The sequence below is a fragment of the Mustela nivalis genome (genome assembly GCF_964662115.1).
Source record: "Mustela nivalis genome assembly, chromosome: 7".
Classification (NCBI taxonomy): Eukaryota; Metazoa; Chordata; class Mammalia; order Carnivora; family Mustelidae; genus Mustela; species Mustela nivalis.
In genome coordinates, this window is record NC_139026.1 from 65916382 (window position 1) to 65944372 (window position 27991).

The 27991-nt window shown below is 40.0% G+C and overlaps 1 protein-coding gene across 3 annotated transcripts in view; it reads right to left on the reverse strand.

The window, feature by feature from the left end:
• Positions 1 to 27991, reverse strand: part of LOC309868497 (liprin-beta-1-like) — a 111981-nt gene that overhangs the window by 39670 nt on the left and 44320 nt on the right. For 2 of the 3 annotated variants that reach the window (XM_082738421.1, XM_082738423.1), the window contains exons 4-10: positions 22786 to 22883; positions 19166 to 19374; positions 10774 to 10860; positions 9715 to 9828; positions 8664 to 8795; positions 4010 to 4102; positions 2126 to 2240 (exon numbers count right to left, since the gene is read on the reverse strand). In XM_082738421.1, coding sequence (XP_082594547.1) covers positions 2126 to 2240; positions 4010 to 4102; positions 8664 to 8795; positions 9715 to 9828; positions 10774 to 10860; positions 19166 to 19374; positions 22786 to 22883 — 848 coding nt within the window. Of the gene's footprint in view, positions 1 to 2125; positions 2241 to 4009; positions 4103 to 8663; positions 8796 to 9714; positions 9829 to 10773; positions 10861 to 19165; positions 19375 to 22785; positions 22884 to 23026; positions 24079 to 27991 lie in introns of those variants that run through there. The other variant, XM_082738422.1, reaches the window with a different exon arrangement.

The following is a 27991-nucleotide window of genomic DNA, read 5'->3' on the forward strand; positions in this document are numbered from 1 at the left end:
CCCTGTGGAGCAAAAGGGCTGAATCGGGGGGGGAAAAATCAGCAAAATGACCTTTTACTCCTTGTTTTTACTGTTTGTTTATATACGCTCTATTTTGTGCACTCTGAAGAAATGGAGAGCTTATCGATGAAGCAACTTCACATCTTTGGTGAGATAAATGTTTTTAAAACACATGCAAAGAACAGTCCAAGTAGTACTTTTGGTGAATTTAAAGGCTGATGGAAAGACACCAAAAACCTTACTTTTGTCTTTGAGCTTCTTTTTAAGATTTTCATCTGTGTAGGAAAACCCATCGAATTGGAAGTTAGTATATACATTACAACAATAAATATTTTTAAAGTACTATTATTTAGTCTTTTGCCTAAGATAAAGAAGCTAACCCTATAAAAACTGAATATTAAACACTATTTTGTGGCTTTAGGAATGGTACTGCAATGCATGATGCTCTGTGTAAGGTTAGAAAGAGAATATAATTCATCCAAAGACCTAGATTTGAGTTCCTACCTCTGTCACTTCTTCTCTGTGAACCCTGATTTCCTGGCATATTAAAGTTAGGTCTGTGGAATACAAGCAGTCCTTATACTCTACGGGGTGAAAACACCATTAGTGATGTTTGGTTGTAACATTTCCATTACGGGTCAGCACATGGCTTTCCTGAATGTGCCCAGCACTTGGCTTAGGACACATGAACCTCACCACTCAAATTCAATGACTCTGACGTGGTCTACCTCCCGTTCAATGAGATGAGTCCACTGATCACGCAGTGAGATCTTATGCCAACATCAGATTGCTATGAAGTTTCTAAACATTGCTCCCGACTCTTGTGTTTATCGGGCTGTGTGTTGGCGATAAGCAGTTCATAGACCAGTGTCCGTCTTTGGGAACCACTACTCCAACACGTCCTCTAGCCCACAACATGATTCCATTTTATTCTTAAAACCCTAAAGGCATGACCTATCTGTGAACGTCCTTTAAAGACTACACAAATCTAGGGATGCCTTACTGGTTCGTTCAGTCAGTATATAGTATGTGATTTTTGATCTCGGGGAGGTGAGTTCCAACCCCATGTTGAGTGTAGAGCTTCCTTAAAAAACAAAAAAACACAACGCCAGAATTCTATTATATGCCAAAATACACAAGGGGGGAAAAATCCTTCAATGGTTGATGAGTTAGCTTTCTGATCCATAGGGAATTACAACTACAGGGATATAAAGCCAGGGTATTCTAGAACCAAGAAAGACATTATAGGTAACCTAACTGAAGCCCTTCATTATTCAGACAGTGAGGTTACCGATGCTCACATAAAAATGTACTAAAGCTACACTCAATGGAATTTTTAGTTTCAAGAGTCAGAAGTTGCTTTGTAGTTTGCATGCCACAGTGATTTATAATAGCAAAGAAAGGTTAAATCAAACCTAGTGTTGTCAGGTGTTCTGTGCATTTATATTTACAAATATAACATAAAAAACACATTTCATTCAAGTTATTTTCTATCACATATAACGTGTATTAAAAATGACAGTCCATACAATATTCAAGACAAACTTCCTCAGTTATGAGAAAAATTTTTGATAAATTCACACACGTTTTCAAAAAAGAGGATTATTTTTGCTTTCTAGCAGGTTGAGGGCTCAGTCCACCATAAGAAATTTTCCTTGATCTTCCAAAGATGCAAAGTCCTTTCCTCTCTTCTCTCAAAAGTGTAAGGAACGGTTTCTAAATCTCTTAGTTCATGCTGTTTCAAGTTCAGTTCAGAGGGAGATTAAACCTGGGACATGATAATGTTCCCTTTTAATGCTTTCTATCACTTCCTTGTACTGCCATCAGAACAAGAACTGTCTCAACAGAATTCACAACTTAGTAATGCATAATAAACACCGCATGAAGTACAGAGTTGCTCTCCTCCAGCTGCTGAAGAGGAAGCTACTAGATCCCCAGGCACAGGGAAGAGTTTCGGAGGAGGCCCTGCTGTCCTGGCCTCAGCTGGTTTCCGCTACCCTTCTCCTTTCTCTGAAAGGACTCACCACTGACACGGGGTTCTTTTGCAGGTGTGGGGAGGAAGGGAGGGCTGCACAGGGAGGTTTCTAAGAAAGTAAGAGAACAAATGTCAAATGTATGTGCCCACCTCGATCGAGAATTTCCACCCCTTCTCCTTTCATCTTGCACACCAGTTTTTCCTGTAGCCTTTTTACTTCAGATTCCTTCTCTTCCAGCTGTTCTTTTAAAGATGCCAGTTCGTCCTACAAATGATAAGCTCGTTTTACAACAGGGAATTATGACTAAAGGAGAATATTCAGGGAGCATGTTAACTCTTAAGTCAATAATGAGTTTTTGGGAATGAAACAAAAACGATAGGAATCTAGATGCAGACTTCAGAAACCAGACAGTGGCAAGAGGAAGCAGGAAGCAAGACAATTAATGAAGGTCAATGTCTAATAATTCTGGAATAAGTGTTTCAAGTTTCTGTGTGACCAAATTAAAACAAAATGCTTTAAAGTGTAATTAGGACCTGAGTAGCCTAAGTTTTAAAGCTTATGTTAAACAAACAAAAAAAACCCTCCCCCAGTTAATCCAGGATGATAATCAAATTAGACCCCGAGTGTCATAAAAGCAAAATAAAATGCAAATTGGAAAATATATATCAAGACTTGACTGAGATTTATTTAGTATTTCAAGATGGCATTCATGTTCCCTGAGCATGAACAAGGCAGAGCTTAATTGATGGGTAAGGTAGCAAGTGGTGAACAATGTTAGCCAAATCATGGGACTAACTAATTCATCTTCATCACCAAAATAAAAGGACAGAGTCTCCCACAACAATGGAAAAAAGATTTAACAGATTTTAAATCCCCCCCCCCTTCTTGTCTACTATGTAGCTATTAAAGATTCCAAGTCCAATATTCTATTTACTAATGTTAAATTTTCAGTTTAATTTTGGTGAAGAATTAGCTTTAGCAAACTGAAATTTTGCTGGCTGTATTTTAGCACAGAAAATAAAGCTCTGCAGTGCTAATAAGTGTATTTTTATAACTGATAAACATTTTATTTTCAGTCTCTTAAGGTAGGTATTGTGTTTAGTACTATGAGAAGATCTCCAAAGACGCAAGAAAGCTGGCCCTATACTTTTTACTTATGATAGGCATGGATCCCAAGTACAAGGAATTTTCAGTAGCACTGGCAAAAAGCTTCTTTACAGCAGTAATTTCAACTCACTGTCATGATACAGTTAACCTGTAAGAAAGTCCCAAAGGAAGAAGCAGTCTGAGGCAAAATGGATATCTTTTTCCAGGTGCATTTTTACAACTATTTTACCAAGCTTGGATCTCAGGTACTCTAAGAGAATGAGATCAAATTTCTAAATGAATATTTTTATTTTGCCCATTTATTATTTTTCATTAATTATTTCATATGTTTCTGAAAACAACATCAGGGATCGCACTGGCCCTTCCATCAGCTTTTTTAAATGTATTTTTAAAAAAACAGATGACACACACACGATGAATGCACATGCTACTAAAAAACACTATCACGGCAAAACAGCGCAAGCCAGAAAGCAAACAGGCCCAGGACCCCATTACCCAAAGTCTACTACACCTTCAGTGACTCCCATTTTTGTTCCATCCGCTGCTTTTCATACTGCATCTGACCCACCTTGATTTTCATGCTAGAAAGTTTGGCCATTCAAGACTGGTAGAGAGACAGAGGTGTGAAAGAAACCACAGATAGAAAAAGACAAGCCTAAATATCCAAGAAAATAGTATCGGTTTATAAAGGAGGTTAGGTTAACTAACAGAAATAACAGGTTATGTTTCACTAGATTAGTTAAAGCCCCAAGTTTTAAAAATTCAGAATAGTGGTGTTCAAATTCAAGAAAGTCTCCAGCTTGGGGGGAAATTTCATTCACTTGTAAGATAACTTCTTTATCATCTATTGAGTTGAGAACTTGTATTATGGATCATAGGTAAGTGAGGCAGGCTGTTTACAAATTTTTGCCATTGAGAAAGCTTACCTTGGTTGATTTCAGCTTTTTTTCATACTGAAGTCTTTCATTGTCCATTTCACTGACTCTTAACCTCAAATCATTGATCTCCTGCATTAGCCCCTGTCAAAGGAGGAACAATGAAACATATCAGGAAAGCAACAACACACCTATGTAGGCCAAAATAGCAGCTTGGAAACCTAGTCAACAAGCCCCTGGGTTCAGGTTGTAGGAATTGGATCAGACAAATGGAAATAAATGTATCTCCCTGAGGCCCAAAGCATCTTTCTAGTTAAAACACTATTTTAAATTCTCCATGCATCTGGCCCACAATCATGAGATTATGGAAATAAAAGGTAATTCTTTAAAAATTAAATTCAAATAATTAACATATAATGTATCATTAGTTTCAGAGGTAGAGGTCAGTGATTCATTAGTCTTATATAACACCCAGTCTCTTCACATCACTGCTCTCCTTAATGCCCATCCCCGTTACCCCATCCCCCCACCCCCCACCCCTCCAGCAACCCTCAGTTTGTCTCCTATGCTTAAGAGTTAAAAGGTGACTTTCAATTTTGATTAACAAAGGTAGCCAATCGCATACATCAATCATCAGCTATTTCTGGACTAAAAATCACCATATAGATTCCAACTTTAAAAATTAACTAGAAAAATTTTCTTTAGTAAAGCCATTACTTTTAGGGCCTTTTCAGTGATCTGTGGATTATTTATAAAAATATTTTTACAATTTCTTCCTTTGTCTAACAAAAATATAGATTGTTCATCAACCCAGTCTGGGAGAATGGAATGGAATTTAAATCCTTTTATTGTTTTTTTTGAAATGTAAACCTTTTAAACCAAGGATTCTCAGCTTGAGGGTGGTTGAGGGCCCTGTAATTTACAAATACATTGTCATAACATGAATGTTACATTTGGAACAGAAAAAAGAAAATAATCCTAAGGTTTTCATAATACAAATACAGCCAGAAGCTTTTCTCTTTCACATTAAAAAAAACAAAACAAAACAAAAACTAATTTGCTTGTAAAACTTGTCTAAGTGTTCTAAGAAACAGTAACATATTTTTGTCTAGAGCCCAGACAGTAGGAAAAGGGAATCAGAATGCCACACAATACCAACTTCAAATACTGTGGAAAGGATTTCTTTTTTGATTACAAACCATCAAGACTCCACCAATGCTTAACATGTTTTTATTCCTCATTTTACAAGTCCTCTACTCCTGAGCCACAAATAAACAGATGACAGAACTATACAAAAATGCCATAAAAAAGAAGCAATACCATAAGAAATAAAACTTTCTTACTAAACTTCTATGAGTAATGATTCACACATGGGGAAAGGGATGCCTTTCCTAAATTACTTAACAGTACTATATAATAATTACTCATTAGTTATTATTATAATTATTTTCCTTTTTTTTTTTTTGTTCCTAAAGAGGGGGTTAGAAGGAGAGACGTTTCAAGCAGACTCCCGCTAAGCATGGAGTCCTAGGCAAGGCTCAATGAGATTCTGACCTGAGCCAAAATTCAAGTCAGAGGTTTAACTGACAGGGCCACCTAGGTGCCCCTAGTACAGTTGTTATTAGTACAGTACCTCAGTAAGGGAACAGCTGTTTCCTCCTTTCACGAATGAGGTCAGGAACTGTTTGACATCATTTAATAACATTTTAGCTGTGATTCCTTATCTACAGGTTCGGAATTCAAGTCTAAGGAAAAAGTCAGTTTCTCCCATTTATTTATCCCCCATTTATTAATCATTCTTGCATACTAGAATTCTTAGTGACCTTCCTTCATCTCCTGGTCTTTTTAATATATATCTTGCCACTTTTTCATGGCTAGCAGCTTTGAATTCCTATTTGGTATTGTCTTATTTTAACTCTTCTTTTAGAAACAGTGACAACTTGCAAAAAGAAGTAACTAAAAAAACCACAATTATAAATTGAGATAATTTTTCTGTTAAAAAACAAACAAACAAACAAACAAACAAACAAACCCTACCCAAATTTCCCTTCTGGCAACACTAAGTATGAATGTAAATCTCCAACCTGAAAGAAGTCCTGTTTTTCCACAGTCACTCAAGCTGGAAAATCTGGAAATAGCTCAATATAAGACTTTAAAATAATGGAATTCAAATTATTTCCAATTCAGTTCTTTATAAAAAGAAAACCCCTGTTACTAGTCCCTTTTCCCTCTCCGAGAAACTTCAGGCTCCGCAGAAACGTCATTTCTGGCATCTGTACTCTTACCAGAAGGGGGCACTGTTGAATAGTGTTAAGCATCTCCTATCAGCCATTCCAGGCAAGTCTTCAAAATTCCAGGATTTCAAGACTTTTACCCTTAATCTTTCAGAAGTGCCTGTATTTCTTCCCCACTCCAATATTTTCTTAGAAATTAATCTCCAAATAATCTAAAATTCTAAGACAAAGTTAAGGAATTTTGGATTCATGAAACAGCCAGGGAAACTTTTGTTTGTTTTTAAAGGAGGCTCCAGACCCAATATGGGGCTTGCACACTCTACTGACTGAGCCAGCCAGGCGCCCCCACCAAACATTTTATTAAGGGAACAAAAATAGGAAAGAGCATATTCAATTCGGTTTTAATTTTGAGGACTATTTTATTTGTTGTTATATGTAATGAGGTTGATCAGATTATAGTTTATAATCTCTAGATATGCATGTGGTATTTTACCAATAGTGTTAAATATCTTAGAAAAAAATCAAGGATTGAGTTTACTGAAAGTCTGATGACAGGATCACTTTGTTTATGATTGAAAATGCATGAGTAATGAGTAAAGGAAGGAAGCACCAGGAAAAAAAAAAAAAAGTTTTATTAAAAAAATGCAGACACGGCACCTGGGTGGCTCAATCGCTTACATCTCTGACTTGATCTTCGGCTCAGGGTTATGGGATCGAGCCCCACGACAGGCTCCTCACTCAGCACAAAGTCTCTTGAGATTCTCCCTCACCTTCTCCCCCTGCCCCTCCCCCCGCTCACACGCTCTTTTTCTCTCAACTCAATAAAATCTTTTTTAAAAAAACGCAGACAAACTCAAGAGATGTGACTACTGCTCTGGAGTCTTACCAAAAAATCCTAACACATCCACTTCTATTTAGTCCCAATGCTTGGTTAACATCCCCGATCCAAATTAACCAGTCATGCAGGATGACTCCCCCTCAGCTTTATGGACACAAGGGAAAGGGCCAACTCTTGACCAGAACACTGCGACGTCTTTCCCTGCACCAGAGTAACCTCCATGGCACGCAGTCCATCTGTTGACTGAACTCTGTCATGTTATGCAGCAAGTGTGGAGTCAGGGAATGACAGAGAGGAAATAGAGGAAAATATCCAAATGGATTTTTTCAAGAAAGCACAAAAGGGACAATTTTAGAGAAACTGGATGACTTTCTCAGCTCTGTTCTAAGAGCCCCAGCCTCAATCAAGTGAGGAACATGCTCATATAGGTGACTGACAAAGAACTTTTGAAGATTGAACGTGAACTAAGTTGGGGATTTCCTTTTGCTGTTGAGGAAGTAACACATACGCCAAGACCTTCCATTACAGTTCCATTTTGGCAGAAAATTGAATTTGGAAAATAGCAATGGAGTAAATCTCACTAAAGCCAGTCTATGCGGGACTTGCCCACAGCTAGTAACATACCTAAGGGACCCCGTTATCATGATGGTACAGAGTTGGCTTCAAAGAAACGTGTGCAAAGAAAACAGAGGGGGAAGAATACTTAAATGAGTTCTCCTCTCCGCTTCTTGGGACGCAGTTTCTAATGCAGTATGACAACTTTCCATACTCCAACCGAGGAAACAAAAGAGAGAGAAAGGAAGAGATTCCCTGGGAGATAAGGGAGTCCTGCAGATCTTCAAATTTTTTCCAAATAAACAGATTTCAAACGGATATGCTCTCTTTTCCCAACAACAAATAATAAGCAAATAAAAGACCCAGATTAACAATAAAACAGCCCAAAGAACAAAACATGTTTAACCACAAAAATGGGTACTTCAAGTTGTAGAATCTATCCCAAATTTCACAAAAGTATACTGAGCTTTATTTAATTGGTATGATTTATGTGTGGAAGAGACCAAAAGTAGAAGGCCAAACTGAATAAACTCTAAAAATCTGATTTTTATGATTATATAATAAAAGCATGTTCTCTGTACATATTTTCAAACCTACTTATTATATAGAAAATAATCAGTAAAATGTAAAAATGGCTATTAGTAAAGTGATACACTTAAACCCATTATTTCCATAATGAAGAAAACCACTACAGATGGACAGGAGGACGGACAGGAGGACAGACAGGCAGACGAACAGAGAGAAGCTCCAAATGTCACAAAGTGAAAAGTTCTTTCTAAAGACTAATGAAAGCATTAAAATTTCATATCAAAAGTCTCACAATTTAAAAAAAGGTATGAACAACAAAAAGTCTCACAATAAATATTGCCATGAGCATTTAGTGATTAAAAAGTCAATGTAAAAAAAGCCAATGTAATTAAAGATTATTCCTAAAAAGGAGCACGGATGAACGAGAGCACGTAGCCATTAACTACCTCCCCCTCACGCCTACAAGGAATTTCAACTTGCTCTGGAAATATGTGTATGACATATACAGACGCACACGCATATGTATGTTAAGGGGGAGGGTATCACTTACCTCCGTGTCTCTGAACCTGTCTTCATAATCCAATCTATCCTTCTCCACAGCGGTCAGTTTAAGCTTCAAGTTAGATATTTCAGCCATCAGATCCAACTTCTGAGTTTCTAGGGATGTCCTACTCAGAAGCTCCTATTGGAATTTAAGAGATACACTCAAAACTTGTTTTATTACAAATCACCACATATGATTGTGTCTTACCCTGCAAAGCAGTAACTATCAAGTCGGGAATGTGGTAAAGATTAATCACTAAACAGATAAAATTTGAAAATATTATCTGCTTCTGTGAACCTTCATGGAGCAGAACTAAGTGTGCGCTTACTTCCTGGGGAGACGTACATGCTCTAGATATGCAGAAATCTTAACTGCTTCAAAGCCTGATGAGAACACTGATGCTGACAGGGTCGCTCTGTGTTAGGCACTGTTCTGATGTGGTTCGATCCTCAAAACAGCTTTCTAAAGCAGAAACTCCTACTAAAGATAACTCAGGAATTATCTTTGTTCAACAAATGAGGAAGGTGAGGAACAGAGAGGCTGAAAACCTGCCAAAGGTCATACAGCAAGGATGTGGCAGAGCAAGGACTCAAACTGAAACAGTCTCCCTCCAGTACGTACCCTACCCGCTATATTATAGGCCCTCTCGTCTACGAGCACTGTGTGTGTGTGTGTGTGTGTGTGTGTGTGTGGTGTATTACAAGTTTGGGTTTGTTTTCTTTTCCCCATAAAAGTCACATATGGTACGTATCTTTTTTCTTAATCATAAAATATATGCTCATATCTGGGGGTTAGGAAACCATATGCAAATTTAAAGAAGAACATTAAAACTACCTATAATCCTATCAGTATTTTATTCCAGATTCAAATTACATGAACGCTTTCTATGTTATGCATGTGTTTTGAGACCCTGTTACCCTCGGTTTTTGCTTAAACTATGCCAGTCTCGGTGAATCATGAACTTCAATGCTGCGTCCGAGGGGACACAACAAACAAGTGCAGAACTTCAAACAGGCGAGCAAGAAAACCCCACCTCAGTGACGGCTTCTGAACATACCTGCTGCAGCATTTCCTCTGTGGCATTCAGCTTCTCCCGGTGCTCTTCAAGACAAAATTCCAAATCTCGAATCTTCTCCCCCTGAGCATCCACCTGGTCTGTTAACACACTTACCTGTATATAGAGCAAAATACTGCAATAGATTAGGAAGGATTTGGGTCCCACTACAAACTTTATTTCTCTAAATAGAACAAAAACTGGAATGATGTCACTACCCATTTTTTGTAAGGGGAAAAAAAAAACTGTCAATAAGACAGCAGTCCTTTACAATCCTATCTAAGTGATGCTTCTTGACCTGCAGCCTCCCAATTTTTAAGGAGGTTACGGCTGATTGGGGATATGCAATACCTTGTAGTTATAGGTTAACTTCATTTCAACCATTTTATGCGAGAGGGTATGTGCATAGATCATCATTTTGGGGAGGTTGGAATGGGAGTGGGAGGTAGTATTAGAGATTAAGAGAGGAAATGGAGTTATGTTTGAAAGAGAAGCTGTCAAGGACTACACGTGAGTCTTTCCCCACGATCACCAATCCCATAAATACACTGCAATTTACTTAACTCAAAATACCAAAATAAAAATGTTTGTCGTGCATTTAAAACATTAAGAAGAAGAAAACTCAAATTTAGCCACGAAACCAGAGTCCGCTACTCACTTCTGTTCTGTTCAGCTCACAGGATCATTTTTAAAATTGAAAATTAAATAGATTCAGATTCAAAAACATTCAGGTTTATGAAAATCTGTGGTATAAAATTGCAATTTATGCTGTAAATTAAAAACACCAGATCAACTAAGATGACAGATCAGATCAGAAAGTCAGCTTAGATGACACTGTGGCTGTCATCAGAGGAGCCGAGGCTGCTCACTCTAGACCGGGGAGGCACACCTTGGTGCTACCACAGTCCTCACCACTCCCTATTGTGTGTACGTACTTATTTCTATCAGCACTTATTTCTATCAGCAATGCGGCTCCCAAGCATCTGAATATGCCATCCCAATTTAAAATGGTCTTTGTAAATATGTTGTGGAGGAAGAATAGCATTGTTAAAAATCACTTGCCTGAAGAACGAGAGATTCGTTATCATTCTCTAAACGTGCTAGCCTTTCTTGATACACCTCTCCATTTCCGGGCAGGTGTCCATTTGTCTGAAAAGATGAAGGAGTATGTGTAAGGCTTGACTCTCTTTAAAACTGAAACGACTGTGAGCAAATAAAATGGCATACATTCTTAATCCAAGGAACCTGAATAGAATTCAGCCAGCTGCTGCCACCACTGCTAGAAAACACGAGTCTAAAACTTGGTCCATTTGCCTCAAAATAGGTAAAATGGGCATGGTAGGCATGTTATCACCAAACCAGACAAGTTCCCATCAAGCAGAAAAATCATGACCTAAAAGGAACAGTGGTTACTAACATGCTCGCAGGGACGCATAGCTGGGTCATACGAAGTTTCGCGAGTGTGTGGTCAGGCAGAAATTACTTATGCCCCCTGAATGATCTGTGCTATTTCTGGGTGGGGGCACTGGGAATGTCCTGGGCTGCCCTTATGTGCCTCCCCTCTCCTCCCAAGTTGCAAACCCAGAACTGCAAATGCCTGTCTTTACAGAGGAGGCCTTGGGGGCAGCTCATATCAGCTTCCTCCCTGTTACTCAGGACCAAATCTCAGGGCAAGCCTTCCCTTTGTCTTTGAAGCCTTTCTTCCTTCCCCTGAAAGCTTAGGAAGCAGTCCACAACTACTTCCCCCAACCATCCCCATCCACACCTTACCAGGAACTTTATTAGCTCCCATTCTGACTTCACTCTTTGTGACTTTGCTCAACTCTATTAGGTTACGCCAAGCTCCTGCAGAGCCTGGAAACAGGTATCATCCTGCAACCACAGCACTGGCCTGGGGCTCTGCTTAGATTCGTGCTCACTTTCTTCACCTCCCTCCAGCCCCGCATGTTTTTATCAGATTCGGACATGTCTGTGCATGGTGTAAATGCTGAAGGAAACACCGATTGGGAAAGCAAGTCACATTTTTCTTTTTCTCAGCTGTCTCATATATAAAAGCCATTAAGGAGATACACAAAAAGGCTCACGGAGAGCACACAATATAAAAACATCATTTTGAAATACAGCAGTATATCTGATATGTCCCTTGTTATCTCATGTAAGTAGCTCATAATCATATGACGGGTAATCCCAATAGAATTTCCTGATTCCTCATTCAACTACAACAGAAATAAAAGCCACTGGAGCTCAAATTAGTTAGATAGGGCCATCCAGAGGTCAATGAAGAAAGCAAATAACTTCAGGGGCGCCTGGCAGGCTCAGTTGGTTAAGCATCTGCCTTCAGCTCAGGTCATGATCCCAGGGTCCTGGGATGGAGTCCTACATCAGGCTCCCTGCTCAGCAGGGAGTCCGCTTCTGCCTCTCCTCCCTGTGCATGCTCTCTCATTTTTTCTCTCTCTGAAATAAATAAAATCTTAAAAAAAAAAAAAAAGAGCAAATAACTTTAGGTTTAAACCAGAGAAACACAAACTCAACCTTATCGTCCAAGAACACAGCAGATGTGACATCTATTATTTTCCAGAATTAACTGGTATTCTTATACTACCTTTCCAAATAATGCAGTTTCCCATATAAATTCTGGAAGTAATAAAAGGCATGTGTTGAGCGCACGCACACACACATGTACATGCAAATGCTAACAAAAAAGGAAATTGCAGCATGTTGCTTCTAAAAACTTAGATGCACTGGATACATTGCCCATGAGGCCACAAAAGAATCAGAAGCTAATTGAGGAAGGCTGCAACATGTATTTAGAGTGGATAAAGTTTTTTAACATCAGCTTGACCACATACCTGCCCTATAACCATTGCATAATTCTGGTCATATTGTAAACCGAAGAATCCAAATACATTACAAGTTGTGGCCTGAAAGACTTCCAACCCCAGGGACTGCCATGAAAATGAAATTTACATAATTTCTTAAGGACAGTTTTTTGGAACAGAGCCAGGATGTATGATACACGTTCTCAATCTGAAGCAGTACTCAGACTGGCCTTCTACAGCTTTGAATTCCTCATTCTGATGATGAATGTTAGCAGGCATCTGCTTTTAAAACCCCACGTGCTTTTATAAACAGATACATTTCATGAGGTAGAAAAAAAAAAGGTTTCTGTTCACTGAGGATAAAAAGTAAAAGTTGTTATTTCTTCCGATGGAAAGATTAGAAATGCTGCTATAGCAAGTTCTAGAAGGGTTTCACGAAGCTACTGCATTTGAAATGGAAATCAGATGTTCCAAAATCAGTATCACAAAACGATCTTAGAATCAAAATACTAAAAACTGACTCACTATGAGCATACATACTCACACTTCTCGAGACTAGTGATATTTACAAGAGTTCATAATGCTCAAGGAGTTCTTTTTTTAAAAGACCACAGGTCACCACAGCAAAACAAAGCCAAAGTTAAGAATCACCAATGGAGTAGTTAAATACTTTTCAAGGAGTGCACTGACCTAGTCAAGCAGGTGAAAGTCTAGTCTCTTCACACATTTATTTCTATTTCTGCCAATTCTGTTACCTTGGACTTAAGAATCCTTGCAGGAGGTAAATTCCATTAGGCAAATACCTTACCACCTCTGTTTTTCCTCCAACTCCCAAGCTTTACCAACCTGACCACTCAAAACCTCCCCACGTGGCATGCACTCTCGAATTCTATTCCTTTGGCGCGGGCCGTATTTCCCACCCTTTCCTCATCTTTCCTCGCTCTGTAAAGTCCAGCTCAACCTGGGCTTGGCCTATGAAGTGTTCCTTGAGTTACCTGTTCACTCATAGGCCAGTTAGAGATTCCAGATTGTGGAATCCTCATCGTGGCAGGCAACACACTGAACAGATGAGGTTAGACGTGGCTACATATATGTTCCCCTCTTCCAACAAACTGCCTTCTTTGTGAGTAGGTTTGCCTTTGCACCTGGCACACAGTGAGTTCAAACCAAATGACTATGGAATGAATAACGAATGATAGGTGTTCAATAACCATCAGATGAATACAGGATGAATGAACACTTGGTTGCAAGTTGGCCCTCTCACTTCTCACTCCGTGGTTGACCTGAAGCCTGTACTCCCTCTTGCTACCATGGTTAGGAGGTGTTTTCAGAGCCTTTTTAATGGACTATACTTGAGACTATCTTGCATGAACTCCCTTACATACTATCTTCTCCAAAGCAGAGTATATATGGCCTCCGACATCTTCCCTTTCGTCCGCCATCTTGGGGGAATTGAGTCTTACTTCCTGCTCAAAGCTCATTATTCCACATAACCTTTGGATCCTTAATTTCCTGCTTCCCTGAGACTTACAATTACCACCTCTACCCATACTATTCTCAGTTTCTTCCTCCTAGTGAACTTTCTTCCACTGGCCATTCCAACATCTACTCCAAGGCTGTGTGTCCACCACTATACTTACTCATCATTCCTCTCGGCCTCTACAAATCCATTTTTCTTAGCCAGTTCTCACCTCCTCCTTCTTACCTTATGCCATACTCTCTTCTGCCCCTACACTGGTTTCCCTTCTCTGTCTTGTCTTGTCCTTCACCACTTAGCTTTTCACCATATTCTGCCATGGATGGCTTCCTCATGACCTTACAAGAGTTGGTCACTTATTCTCCTTAATGATCCCACAAGGCAAAACTACCTTACATTTCTTTTGATTCTCCCAAAATTCTTATAAAATCATGGGCAGAGAGTTAAAAATACATTGAGTATCAACTCTTGTTGAGTCTATTTGACATCCAAAGCACTGAACACCAGCTCAAATTACTTTACTCAAAATCCCAGAGATGCCTTCAAAATAACTCTTCCTACTTTCACTCATGATGCAACTCCATCCTGACCACATTCGATACAACTGAAAGTTTAAGTCAAAATCAGCATCAGCTTGGGGATTTCAATAGTATTGGAGCCAACTAACAGTGCGTGTGGAGGAGGGTATGGGACACTTGGGAGGGAAAAGCAAGGCAAGGGATCCAGCTCGAATGCAACAGTGATACTTTAACTAAGGAACTTGTGGTGTTTGCCGGATATTCCTGGCACGACGGGTAAAATGTCTAAATGGCTCTATTCCTTACAGAATTATAGAGTCCAAAAGTTAGCCAGCAACCACCCCTGGGAATATGAGTTGTCTGAATTCATGGAGCAGATGCTCCATATAATGCTAAAGGCACAATATACCTCACCCACAGTCATCTAGATAGAAGCTCTTCTATTTATATTATTTTCCTTTTAATGGTCAAGTAGACCCACGATCAAGTATAAAGATGTAATAAATGTTAGCATCTTGCTTCCCATGCCTCCCTTTCAAAAACTGTTTTATTATACAAAATTTCATTTGTATCTGAAAGTAGAGACCTTAAGTACCCATCACACAACAATATCAACGGTTACTACTTCAAGGTAGGCAGGAATGTTTTGCCTGCTATGTTCACTTAAAGTATCGTGCTATATTTTCCTTTAATTTTCTTAGTTCTGTTGGTTTGCACTGGTCTCCAGTTGACTACCCTCTCTCCCCAGCTTCGTTTTGCTTTGTTCTTTCCAGAGCTCTGCTGTCCTGTCTAAATCCCAAACCAACAAGCAAGCAGTGATTTGCCACAATTACACTTAGCTTCTGTTGTAACACAGAACTCAGTTTGAATAGAACATTCCCAAATCACAGTGCTGAGTAGCTAAATGACAATATGGAAAAGAAAATCAGTTCCATTTTATAAGGACAACAAATGTTAAGAAACAGTTGGACTGCTGCTATAACACAGACACACACACACAGACACATACACACACACACACACACACACACACAGTCTCCACCAAAGTCAATACACTTATTTTTTTTTAAGATTTTATTTATTTATTTGACACAGAGAGAGAGATCACAAGTAGGCAGAGAGGCAGGCAGAGAGAGAGGAGGAAGCAGTCTCCCGACTGTGCAGAGAGCCCAATGTGAGGCTCGATCCCAGGACCCTAAGATCATGATCTGAGCCAAAGGTAGAGGCTTAACCCACTGAGCCACTAAGGCGCCCCTCAATACACTTATTTTTTAAATTAGTTTTAAAAACTGCCATCCAGTTTTTTATTTCATGATGACATTTTTCAAAATTCTGTATCAAGGAAAAAAAAGGAAGGCGCAGCCCTCTAAATCTCCTTTGGTTAAATTTATCTCCAGCCACTCAAAGAACCCTCTCACACCAGGGCCTCGTGCACCCTAACCAGCATTACCTCTCTACTGCTGCGTGCAGACATTTGTTTGCCTGCTCTCTACCAGATACTGGAGTAGGAGGAGAAACGGAGAAAGACAGGAAGGCCACGAACACCACAGTCACATTTCACCAGGGCCTACCAGCACAAGAAGGAATCTCATACACTGTTGTCCAAAGAATAAATGAACGTGATGGCAAGAGCACTGGAAGTCAAACCACCAGGCAACAATACTCCACTCCCCTGTCCTCTCTCCAAGTGTGATGGAATCAGGGCGGTGAGGCTCTCACCTTGTGCTGTGCATAATGATCTCAGGGCAACAGCACTGCCACTGGGAGCTACTGGAGCATTCCCACTGGAGTGTCCCCACTGATTGGCTGATGACGCTATGTACTAGCAGGCTTGCCTCCATCAATCTTGAAACACACCATTTATTGTCTCCTCTGAAATTTCTGTTATGACTCTAAAAATTCCAGGAAGATGTCTATTTCTTACAAAATCTCATCAGGTCTGCTCAAAAAGAAATCCAAAGGGAGAAATCCATCTCACATATACAGCGTCACACCCAAAAAGCCCACTCATGACCCTCTCCTAGAAAAAGATGCCTGTTTATTCAAAGTCGCCAGAAAGTGCTTCAATGCCCGAAGCTCAGGATAAGCCTGAGTACCTCCTGTACTTTCCAAGTCAAGAGAGCAGATGTGGTCAAAATCAGAAATATGGCTTTTATTTCTGGGTTGTAATTTTTCTCAGTGTTTGTTTTCCAGAAATAGAACACATCTTCTTCACTCAATAGCCAACGGGAGCAAGAAACAAGTGTTCTGGGGGTGAGAAGCTTTCACGTGAGCTAGGATGTCTCAGTGAGACACTGCTGAACTCAGATGATCTGTGACCCTGTGACCCAATCTTAAGATGGGCCTTGTTTGCCAAAGCTGGAACAAACATTCCCTGGAGACACACATGAAAAGGGAAGCTGGGCAGAGAGCAGTGGGGGATTCTGGGGACGGCGGGCCTAGAATGGGTCATGTGGCGGAGAGTCAGGGACTGGAGAGAATGTGCCCCACGTCTCAAGTCATGAGTATTTTTATTTTTATGAAACTTGTTCTAAAAATTTTTTAGAAGATACACTTGCAATTAATAGGACCTATTTTTTAAATGTAGGAATACGATGGAAATGTATTGTGACTTATCAGGTCAGAAGCCAGTGAGGCACACTTCAATTTATCTTATCGGCCACGATGCCGATTTGAAGTTCTATCATCGCAGTTCCACTCACTTTGTCAAAAACTGCACTTTTGTCATTTCTGCTGATTTTGCGAATGCCTCATACTAAAGCTGCTAAGCAACTGGTCACTTGTGGGATTTTATGCCCTGATCAAGGTCATGATCCTCAATGTCTTCTATTGGGAAAAGCATAGTATGAATGTTCTAGGCAACTCATAGAGTTAGACCTAAAGCAAACAGAAACTGCTTGCTTGGCTCAAATAATTTGACATATTTTTCTGTTTGCCCTCTTGAACTTAGAGCTTGATAAAGCATGTAATTCTCCACCATTAATATCTCTATTAACAGGATAATACTTCTATCTCAGTACTTGACCAAATACGGCATACTCAACAGATTTGGGTTTTTGTTTTGTTTTAACCACAGGAGAGGAACTTCGGAGTCTTAAACTTGTCAGTGTTTAGAAGGTTACAGCTATAGCTACTTTATTCAAACAAATTCATTCTTAGTGATTTAATATCCCCTCACAAGTAACAAACTATTAATGTGACTATTTTCTTTCTTCTGAACCAGCTTCTGATCCTATGAAAGAATGATACAGCAGAAATCAGTAGGGAAGGAAGACGCGACACCCGACAGGAAACCAGGGGGTCTCCTGGCCCAGACAAAGTAATTAGAACTGCAAAGGGCCAGTGGCATTAATGAGAAGATCGATATCAGTCTTAAGGACATGGACTCCCAAGGTGGCTATCATTAAGCATAAATGAAATCTTAATTATGTAACTGAGAAGAAGTCTCTAAAATATTGTCAAAGCTTCTCCATAGTCTGAAAAATGTCTGTAGTCTTGTAAAAAAGTGAACCATGTAGGAGTGACACGGAACTGGAGCCAACACTTTCTTTCCCTCTTTGCAGATGGACCCCGTAGTTTCCCCTCCATCCTCTACAATCTCTTCAGTGTTGTATTTTCGACTCGTCTACCAGGCGCACCGACAAGCACTCATAAGTTCGCTCCCGGCACTCACACTCCCGTGCGGCAGAAGCTGTTGTCCCTGTTTCACAAACGAGGAAACGAGACAAACAGCTTAAAAAATCTCCCCCAAATCATGCAAGCTTCTAAGAATCAGCCCCCAAATTGAAATTCAGGTCTGTTGTCTCCAGCACCTGCATTGGGAAATGCCAAGATACAATCCAACCATCAGTTTTATCACAGTATTAATGTTCTCATTTTGGGTGGTGGTAAGATATACCCAGAAAATTTGTCACTTTTACCATTCTTAAGCATATAGTTCAGTGGCATTACTCGTATTACAGAAAGAACACTTTTTCTATCTTCTTCTCTCAATATTTTTAGTGGCATTCTTTAGATTTTATTTGTTCCAAATGTATTAAAACCATGGTATATACCAATGTGTTCAGGGAAAGGGCAGATCCTCCACGCCATCTGTTTTTGAGACGGATGCCTAGAAAGGGGCTTCACTGTTCCGGGAAGAAGAACGCGATTGGAAGCCCAATTCTATAGCTTCCCTCACACCCTAGAACTGACATGACCCCCACAGATCACTAGATGGCACTTCCTATCAGATACTGCAGACCTCTGCCTCGCTGCCTTTGGAGGTTCTATTCACTCTGCTTCCTATCTGAACTGCTCTTGGTCCTTTTACAGTAAATTTTCCAATAGTACTGAGAAAGCATCTATTACGTGCAAGGTTCTTTCCTTTACAGGACTATTTGTTCTAGGCCACAGCAGGTCATCCAAGAAAGCGAGTCCACCTTCAGAGGCAAAATCAGGTGGTGGGCTGGAGCCCATGAAATGTACACTAACATTATCCTTAAAGGGAACTGGGATGCATTAAGGGATAAAAATCACAGTGAACCTGCTGCCCTGTACTTTTTTGTTGTTGTTGCTCTAATCAGCTACTCTATGTTCTAAATTTTGGAAGAAGCCACAAGAGATTCCGAGCGCAGGATCTGTAATGTGCCATTATCTACCATTTGACTCTGAAGCCATTTGACGAGTGTTTCCGCTGTGGAATCTGGGATCTGGCATCTCAACCCTTCCTTCTCATCTGTGTCCATCACCTCCAACAAGCCACGCAGGTCTTCCACAAGGTGCAGAGTTCGCAGGCTTCCCATGAATCCCGGGGAGGTGGGAGACTGGCAATCAAAAATTCCACTGGAATATTCCAGGGCCTTAGAACCTAAGTTTAAAAAAAAAAAAATCACAGAGAGAACAACAGGGTTTATATTACATAATGTCCTAAAGCTGAGGGTGGCAAGCAAGTCCAGTCACAGTGAGGAATAATCAAAATAAGCAAAAAGGAAAAGAAAATAAAGGAGTCGTGTGAATCTCTCCAAGTCATAGTGATTCGGTGCAAAAATAAAATCCATATAATTGATGGTAAATATCAATCACCAAATACCTAACAGGGACGTCAACTGTGTATTACGGTACGAACATAATGAATGGACTTTGGTGAAAGATGTGCTGACCTCATGGAAATAAGGGCTAAGAAGGTAGAGATCAGTGTGGATAGAGCCAAGTACTCCCCAAAATATAAATTTAGGTACCATAAGATTTTGAGAAATTCCCTGTAAAAGAAGTTGCACAATTTGGTGGAAACCGCATAGCATAATGTCAAGGGTAACAGGACTGGCTTCCGGTTAATTTACCAGAATTTAATCTTTGGAGAATTTCAATGAATTACATGTATACATTTGCGTATGTACAGGAGTGTGTGTGTGTTAACATTTTCTCCCATGATTTTGTTTGCAGCCTAGCATCAAAAACTCTTGCTAATATCAGCTTTAAAAAATAGTTTTACAGCCTTTCTTTCCCTATTACTTATAAGGGAAAGCGTTTTATGACTTGAATGTACATAACTAACCCATTGCCTGCTCAGAAATCACTCATATATACCTCTTCATCTCTTTGATTTTTATTTTCTGGTCTATCAAATATACATATTAATTAGAAGTACTAACTTTAAGTGTCAATAATTATGATATTTTGACTACCACCTCATTAATCTGAGGGTCTTATAAAGGGAAGAAAAGTGTGAACCAATGTGTAAATTCTCTCTCCAGTTGCCACACAGCTTGATCAATTCCAACCATAGGGAGAGGTCCATTCCACTGACCTTCCAAAGAACTAGACCAAATGATGAGGACCCAAGTCTGCCAAACTGTAATAATGGTAACCACTGATATGCTAGGCCCAATGTTAAATACTTCCCATGATCTTCCCCTCAGGAACCATATAAGGCTGAGAGGAAAATCCAGAAAAATAGAAATTGAGGAGAGTATGTCCGGGAAAGTGAGGAACAGTAGAGCATTTTAAAAACAAAACAGGCTATCGTGTCCTATTCCAGTAGTTTAAAGCACTACAATCACCTGATAATACTATTCACAATAGATGTACCCACAATAACCTTCTACTCTTTTAAGGTGAGGGATAGGGGAGAAATGCATATTTAGAAAAACTCCTCAAATATTTGCAATCACATCTCCCTCTACCTTAGGTGGAGAGCTACTGATAGTAATTTGAGAAAATAAAGCCAGGTCCTACCAAAAAGCTCCTAACTGCGTCAGTGTGAGCTGAGACCCAGGAAGTCTTGATTTTCCGAAGAACTCTCATGTTGGTCCTGAAGCCCTGCCAGGGCTAAGGAACAAATATACTCATCTAGTAGAGTATGTAAAACGTCAGTCCTCAACTACTGTCCAGAAACATCACTTGTCTTGACTACGGAGTTCCACTAAGAATTTGAGGTTATAACCTCTGATAACAGCCTAGGATCTGGCTCTGGTTATATTTTCCGAAACTGTGACACAGGAAGTCCAATCTCTTTTCCACGTAATAGTCCTTCAACTGTGTGAAAGTATCTATCATGCCCTGAGCAAGAATATACTTTCCCAGTTACACTTAACCAGTTCCTTCCTTACCAGATGAAGTTGTTTCTTCACCTTCACGGTCACCTCCTCTTTTTTTTTTTTTTTTTTTAAAGATTTTATTTATTTATTTGTCAGAGAGAGAGCGAGCGAGAGCGAGCACAGGCAGACAGAGTGGAAGGCAGAGTCCAGAGGGAGAAGCAGGCTCCCTGCGGAGCAAGGAGCCCGATGTGGGACTCGATCCCAGGATGCTGGGATCATGACCTGAGCCGAAGGCAGCTGCTTAACCAACTGAGCCACCCAGGCGTCCCCACGGTCACCTCCTCTTAAGTTTTACCAATAACCTCTTTGAAACGGATATTCCAAGAACTAAACACAGTACACAAGATGTGGTCTAATCTACAAAGGAGGCCAAATTAAAATCTGGTCTTGGGATATACAAGTAGAACAAAGGAGGCCAAACTTTGACTTGCCATGGCATTCAAGGGAAGAACCTCTGACAATGAAAACACCTGTGGTTTCTTCAAACCACTGAAACAGAGTAGGGTCAAATTTATGACCAGAAAAGATAAGCAACAGGGATTAGGTAGCTAGAATGGAGGAGCAGTAGATGCTACCCACAACCCCACCCACTGGCCCCTTCAACCTTTCTTCATGACCATGGGTTCCTAAATACATAAAGGTACTTCTCCTGTGACAAAACGCAGAATGTGACATGAGACCTTAAGGAGCCACTACCCCTAGGAGAGCACAAGCATCTGAAAGGGTTTACCTACTGTTCAGTCCCTCTGGTCATGATGAGAAAACAAGCAGGTCATGATCTACACTGTTTTTGCTCTACTTCCATAACAGAGAATCACTCAAGATTCATAATAAGGGAGGAATACGACCAGATCTGTGTTTCAGAAAGAAAATTCTGGTGGTCTAGAGAATGAGGAACTACAGCGGGAAAGCAAGAATGCCAAGAACATCAAGGGAGAGGGTTGCCAGGACAAAGCACGGCAGAGCACAGACAGGACAGACTTCAGAGGGGAAAAAAAGGAATGGCTAAGGGGCACGTGGGTGGCTCAGTCATTAAGCGTTTGCCTTTGGCTCAGGTCATGGACCCAGAGTCCATTCCTTTTTTCTTTCTGTGATGACATGGATATGCATATAGGCTATTTCAAAGGAGGTATCTGATTGGCAGTTAGAGACCCAAAGCTTAGCAGAGAATTGAGAAAGTAAATAGAAGTGAGAGTTACTGGTGGCAAAATAAATGTCAAATTCAAGGGAATAGATCAGAATATCCATGGATCCTAGGTAGAGCAGTATCTCTCAAAGTGTGACCTACAGCTACTACCTGCACCGAAATCCCATGAGATGTACTTACTTACTTTTTTTTGGGGGGGGGGGTGGGCAGCAAAGCAAGGTTTATTGGGAGTACAGTAAAGTACAGATAGTACAAAGCTCCCGAGGAGGAAGGGAACCCGAGAGCATTGCCCGAGAAGTACTTTCTTTCTCCTTGAGTCAGAACCACAGTATGGAAATGGAATTAGACATTTTCAAACAAAGTTTGAGAATGATACTGGTATAAAATGGAGAAGAGGGGCTAATGTGAAACCACGAGGAATCTAAAGACAACCAATAAATGAAAATAAAGTGGAAAAGGTAATAAAAGAGTTGGAATGAAAAAGCCAAGTGCAGATTAAATGTCATGATTCCATCTTTCAGAGGACGCAGATTACCTGCTGTAAGCCCATCCATCTGCTCCAACGCCACAGCCAACATATCACTTGCGTCACTCATCATTTTGTGTTTGTCAAGGGCAAATTCCAACCTAGATCTGAAAAAACAATGATGTTACCATTATATCCTTTTAAATGACACATGCTTCCCAGCAGGTGTGACAGCTCAAGGCCAAATTACAACCCCACTTAGACGTCAGCTAGGGAAGAGAAATTTTCTGAACTGGCAGAGCTGAATTACCTCAGTCACTTAAAACGCAGTGGCCGACTGTCTACCTAACTGCAAGACCACACACTCCACCAGTTAATAAAATGAGTTTCAGATCTTTCACGCAAGGTGTTGAAAGTCCAGTAGAATGGTTTCCATGATGCCCTCTACAGAACTCGAGGCCTCTGTGGAAGGCACCAGGGATGGCTGTGGAAACTTCCTGAGGGCCATGAAGAATGCTCAGTAGAGGAGATTTCTTTCTTCCTGCACCAGCCCCACCCAATTTCTGTTCTTTCAGTTTGCCTTTGTTTCTGTTTTGTTTTGTTTTCTGTAGATGGATTTACCACAGGACTTGTCAAAAGGGTTTACTAGCAAACACACTGAACACACACACACAAAACCATTGGTATTTTGTAATACAACAACAACTACCATGTACAAGTGCCTATAGTGGTCCTTATACATAGACACAAATTATTCATAAGCCCTAATCATGACAACAACCCAATAAAATGGATACATTTGTCTCCATTAGATAGGTGATATCAATGATGTTTGTTGATTTTTGTACAGAAACACAGCAAATAAACATATAGTAAAGATAGGTGTTAACCTAGGTCTGTCTGACTTCCACTATGATACATATTAAATTTCTGTTTATCTTATCTGAAAAATAGGCATATGCTGAAATTATGACATAATCTACTCATTCTTTCACCTGTTAAAAAATATATTGGAATTATTCTCACAAAAAGTTTAATTATGAGCAAGAAAAAGTCAAGACTATGTGATTTCCAATATTAATTAATGTGCTTCAAATACCAGACTAAGCATCCATGGGAATTCTCCTAAAAGGACTAAATAGGGCCCTAGCTACTTTGCAGATACTGTGGTATAGCAAATGTCTGGGAAATAAAGGATACGCTGTTTAAAAGAAAACTTTGCCCACTGTTTCCAAGCAGCCAGATCTCACCACTTTATTTTCATGAACACATTTACAGTTCTGATAAACAGCTTCTTGGATCAATTTTCTACTCTGCATTCATTCTGATAAAATGCCCTATCATCATGAAGCATTGCTTTGATTTCATTGCAGATTTCTCAGAACTTGACTCAACTTCATAAGTTGTAAAGTATCACTACCATTTTATGTAGAAAAACTATAGCACACAAGTACTCAAGGCAGGTGTTTACAATCACCCAGCAATTAGGAGTTAACAAAGCAAGGTTCTGAACTTAGCTAGTTCTCAAATATTTACTTGCACAGTCCAGAGAGGTGGGGAGCAAATTTAATAGTCACAGTTCAGGATGAAAACTCAAAACTCAGTGACAACTGAGAACATAGAGGTTTAAGCGGAAGACCATGCAGTCCCTGAATTTCATGTAATTAAGTGGCTTGCATTCCCTGTCATTTTAAAAGTAGCACTTCCAAGAGCTCCAGATATTACGATAAACATAAAAATAACACAAAGAAATTGAAGCCAGGCTCAGCTATAATGATGGCTAATAAAACAAAGTAATGCTCATATTAGAAAAACTCTCACCACCTCACTGAATTAGAAAAACAAATACTCATCTTTGTTAGCAACTGTATTTATGTGCAGCATGAACACTTTTCACCCACAACAGATAGTTATGTATTTCTTCTCTGTTCCGTTCAACGAGCCTTTCAAATGCTCTGACACGGAGGTATGAGAACCTAGACCATGGTTTTCAGAGTGGTGAAGAACCATTGTTTTTTTAAAATTTCCAAGCACTTGTTTAATAAGTGACAATATTAAATTGCAATAAGCAGGGGTGCCTGGGTGGCTCAGTTGGTTAAGCAACTGCCCTTAGCTCAGGTCATGATCCTAGAGTCCCAGGATCGAGTCCCACATCTGGCTCCCTGCTCTGCAAGGAGTCTGCTTCTCTCAATGACCCTCCCCCTGGTCATGCCCTCTCTCATTCTCTCTCTCAAGTAAATAAACAAGTAAAATCTTTCTAAAAAAGAAAAATTAAAATAAATAAATTGCAATAAATGTTTATGGATGTTTATCTCAATTTCTCTACTTATCATGTAACAGCCTGCATGTAATAGTTAAACAGTCAATAAAAAATGTATTTAATACTGTAAATGAGGTAGGTGCTAAAGGGGAAAAATGGAGCAGGAAAAGGGGGTCAAGAGTATAGAAGGGTTTACAAACCTCATGGGGTAGGTCTGGGAGAATGATGGATTCAAAGGCCTATGATCTCTAATAAATTAAAAATAGTATAGATGGTCGGCTTCAGTGGTAGTCAAAGGATAGAATTCCTACAAACTGATTTTTAAAAGGGAGAAGTGAGGAGACACTTACTACAAAATTAGGGCTCTCCTGGACTCAGGCCCAGGGCATAAGAGAGGGGCAAGAAGTCTTGGGGGCGCCTGAGTGGCTCAGTGGGTTAAAGCCTCTGCCTTCGGCTCAGGTCATGATCCTCCTCAGGCCTGCTTCCTCCTCTCTCTCTCTGCCTGCCTCTCTGTCTACTTGTGAACTCTCTGTCAAATAAATAAATAAAATCTTTAGAAAACTACCACAATTTAATAATGGTGTTCGGGAAAAAGAAAAGACTCAAGCGCTGTGGCCTACTCTGTAGAAGGACGGAGTGTATATTTAGAGGTGTCTAACCTGCTCACTCCCAACCCTGAGCATGACAAGTAGTTCTACTATCCACCAAAGGAGAAAGAAGCAAGAACTACAAAATCATCACCCACGGAGAGTCATCACCTACTGTCCTTTACACTAAAGCCTAATGAAATACCCGGATCTTGTACATGAAAGCTGTAGGTCATGGAGGATTACTGAGCAAAATCCACGATCATGGCATCAAACACTCCCACAGCACTTTTTTAGTTTTTGTTTTGTTTTGTTTTGTTTTGTTTTTTAAACCTTTACTACCAGGTACCATATGGAACCACAGGGTTATCTTACTAGATGCTATACTTGGCAGGCAGGCTCACTTAAGTTAAGGCCATGGAATGTTATTAATACTCGACTGTGCTTTTCAAGAGCTAAGCTACCACTCTTAATCCTTTCTACCAAACTTAGCTCAGGACACAGTGCTCAACTAAAGATTTGATAAATAAGTGAACAACCATTTATACCCATCAACACAAAATTATTCATGAGTCACCACCACACATGCTATAGGGAACCGCACTGGGAAAGTAGGGTACATTAATAGACTTGCTCGGCACTTCTGTATCCTAGATCATCAACGCAGATTTTCTTTTCACTTTATTAAAAGTTCTGGCAACACATACCCATCAAGAGAGAAAGAGCTATACATTGAAGGATGAGGGCAGGGCTACCAAATGACCAATATAATCAGGATTTTTCATATTTTACTAAGTCAGGTAAAGCTACTGCTTCAAAATCAGATGGATAAACTCAGACATTCACTCATACAGACAGATGTTTATTGAAAGAATACTTATCACATCCCCACCACGTGCCAGGAACTGTCGCAGCCACTGAGGCATCATCATTAGCGACAGCCACCGAGGCATCGTCATTTACATGAACACACATGAACAATAAAGCCCATCTCACAGACCTGGTTAAGTGAGCCCACCTGCCAGAGACAGAGCCTTTTTCTCTAGCATCTGTCTTATTTTCAACTGGCATGCCCAAACTTGAATATTCTAAATGACTGGGGGAATACGGTGCTTGCTTGAGTTTAAAAACAAGGCAAAGAAACAATATACTTGGTTTTTACATTTTTGCTCTTTATACCATGTACACTGAATGTCTAAGTTATCTGAATCTCAGGATGCCTCAAGTCCTGCCTTCTGTTGGAAAGTAATATAGTATCCAAAACACCTTTTCCCTTATGGAACTCCCTGTTGTGTGGACTTGGCTGTAGCAAGCACTGCTAGAGAAAGCTGGGCTGGTTCAGCTGCCACTGTCCGCTACTTGTCTTGATGGGCACTTCGTGTTACTCAGCCGTCCCAGTCTTCATCATTAGTTCCCTATCACATTCTTCACAATGGCAAACTCTAAGAATCCCTACAAAATCCTCCTCTAATCTATTCCTAGTGCTGCCACACTTCATCTCAGTAGATTACCTCATACCCTACGTACAGAGACTCCCAGGGAGCTCTCCTCTACCTTACTTGCCTGTTCCTGCCTCCTGTCATAAGAAAACTTGCCACCTACGGTCAACGGGAGTCGGCTTCACCCTCTCCCCCTTCCCCTGCTCGTGCTCACTCTGTCTCTCTCTCAAATCAATAAATAAAACCTTAAAAAAAAAAAAGAGAAAACTTGCCACCTTTATTGATCTTATCCCAGCCTTTTAAACAACTACTGCTCCTTCCTTTCTATCTTCATTCACCTATTCCCTTGCGCTCAGCCAATAAAGTGTTGACAATCTTCCGGACCTAAAAATCCTAACCAAAACCAACACGTAAAAAATTCCCAAATCCTTCCCTCTGCTCTTCGTAAGTTACAGACCTAGCTCTGACTCTTCATGATTACATCCTTGAAATGAATGGTCCCTACCTACTGCTTCACCCTCTCCCCATTCCAGTCTGGCTGCCGTCTTCTCATCTCATAATTTTTTTAATAATCCCCCAGGCAATAAAAGCAAAATTAAACCAGTGGGACTACATCAAACCAAAAAGCTCCCACACAGGAAAGGTAACCTAGAGAAGAGGAGAAAATATTTGCAAATCATGTATCTGATAAGAGGTTAATATCCAAACAGCCGAATAGCAAAAAGAAAAAAATCTGATTTTATGGCCAAAAATTTTTTCCAGAGAAGACATACAGATGGCCAACAGGTACGTGAAAAGCAGCTCAACATCCCTGATCATCAAGGAAATGCAAATCAAAACCACAAAGAGATACCACCTTACACCTGTCAGAATAGCTAGAGTCAAAAAGACAAGAAATAACCAATTCTGACAAGAATGTGGAGAAAAAAGAAACCCTCATGTGCCTTTGCTTTGAATGTGCCTTTGCTTTGAATGTAAATTAGCGCTGC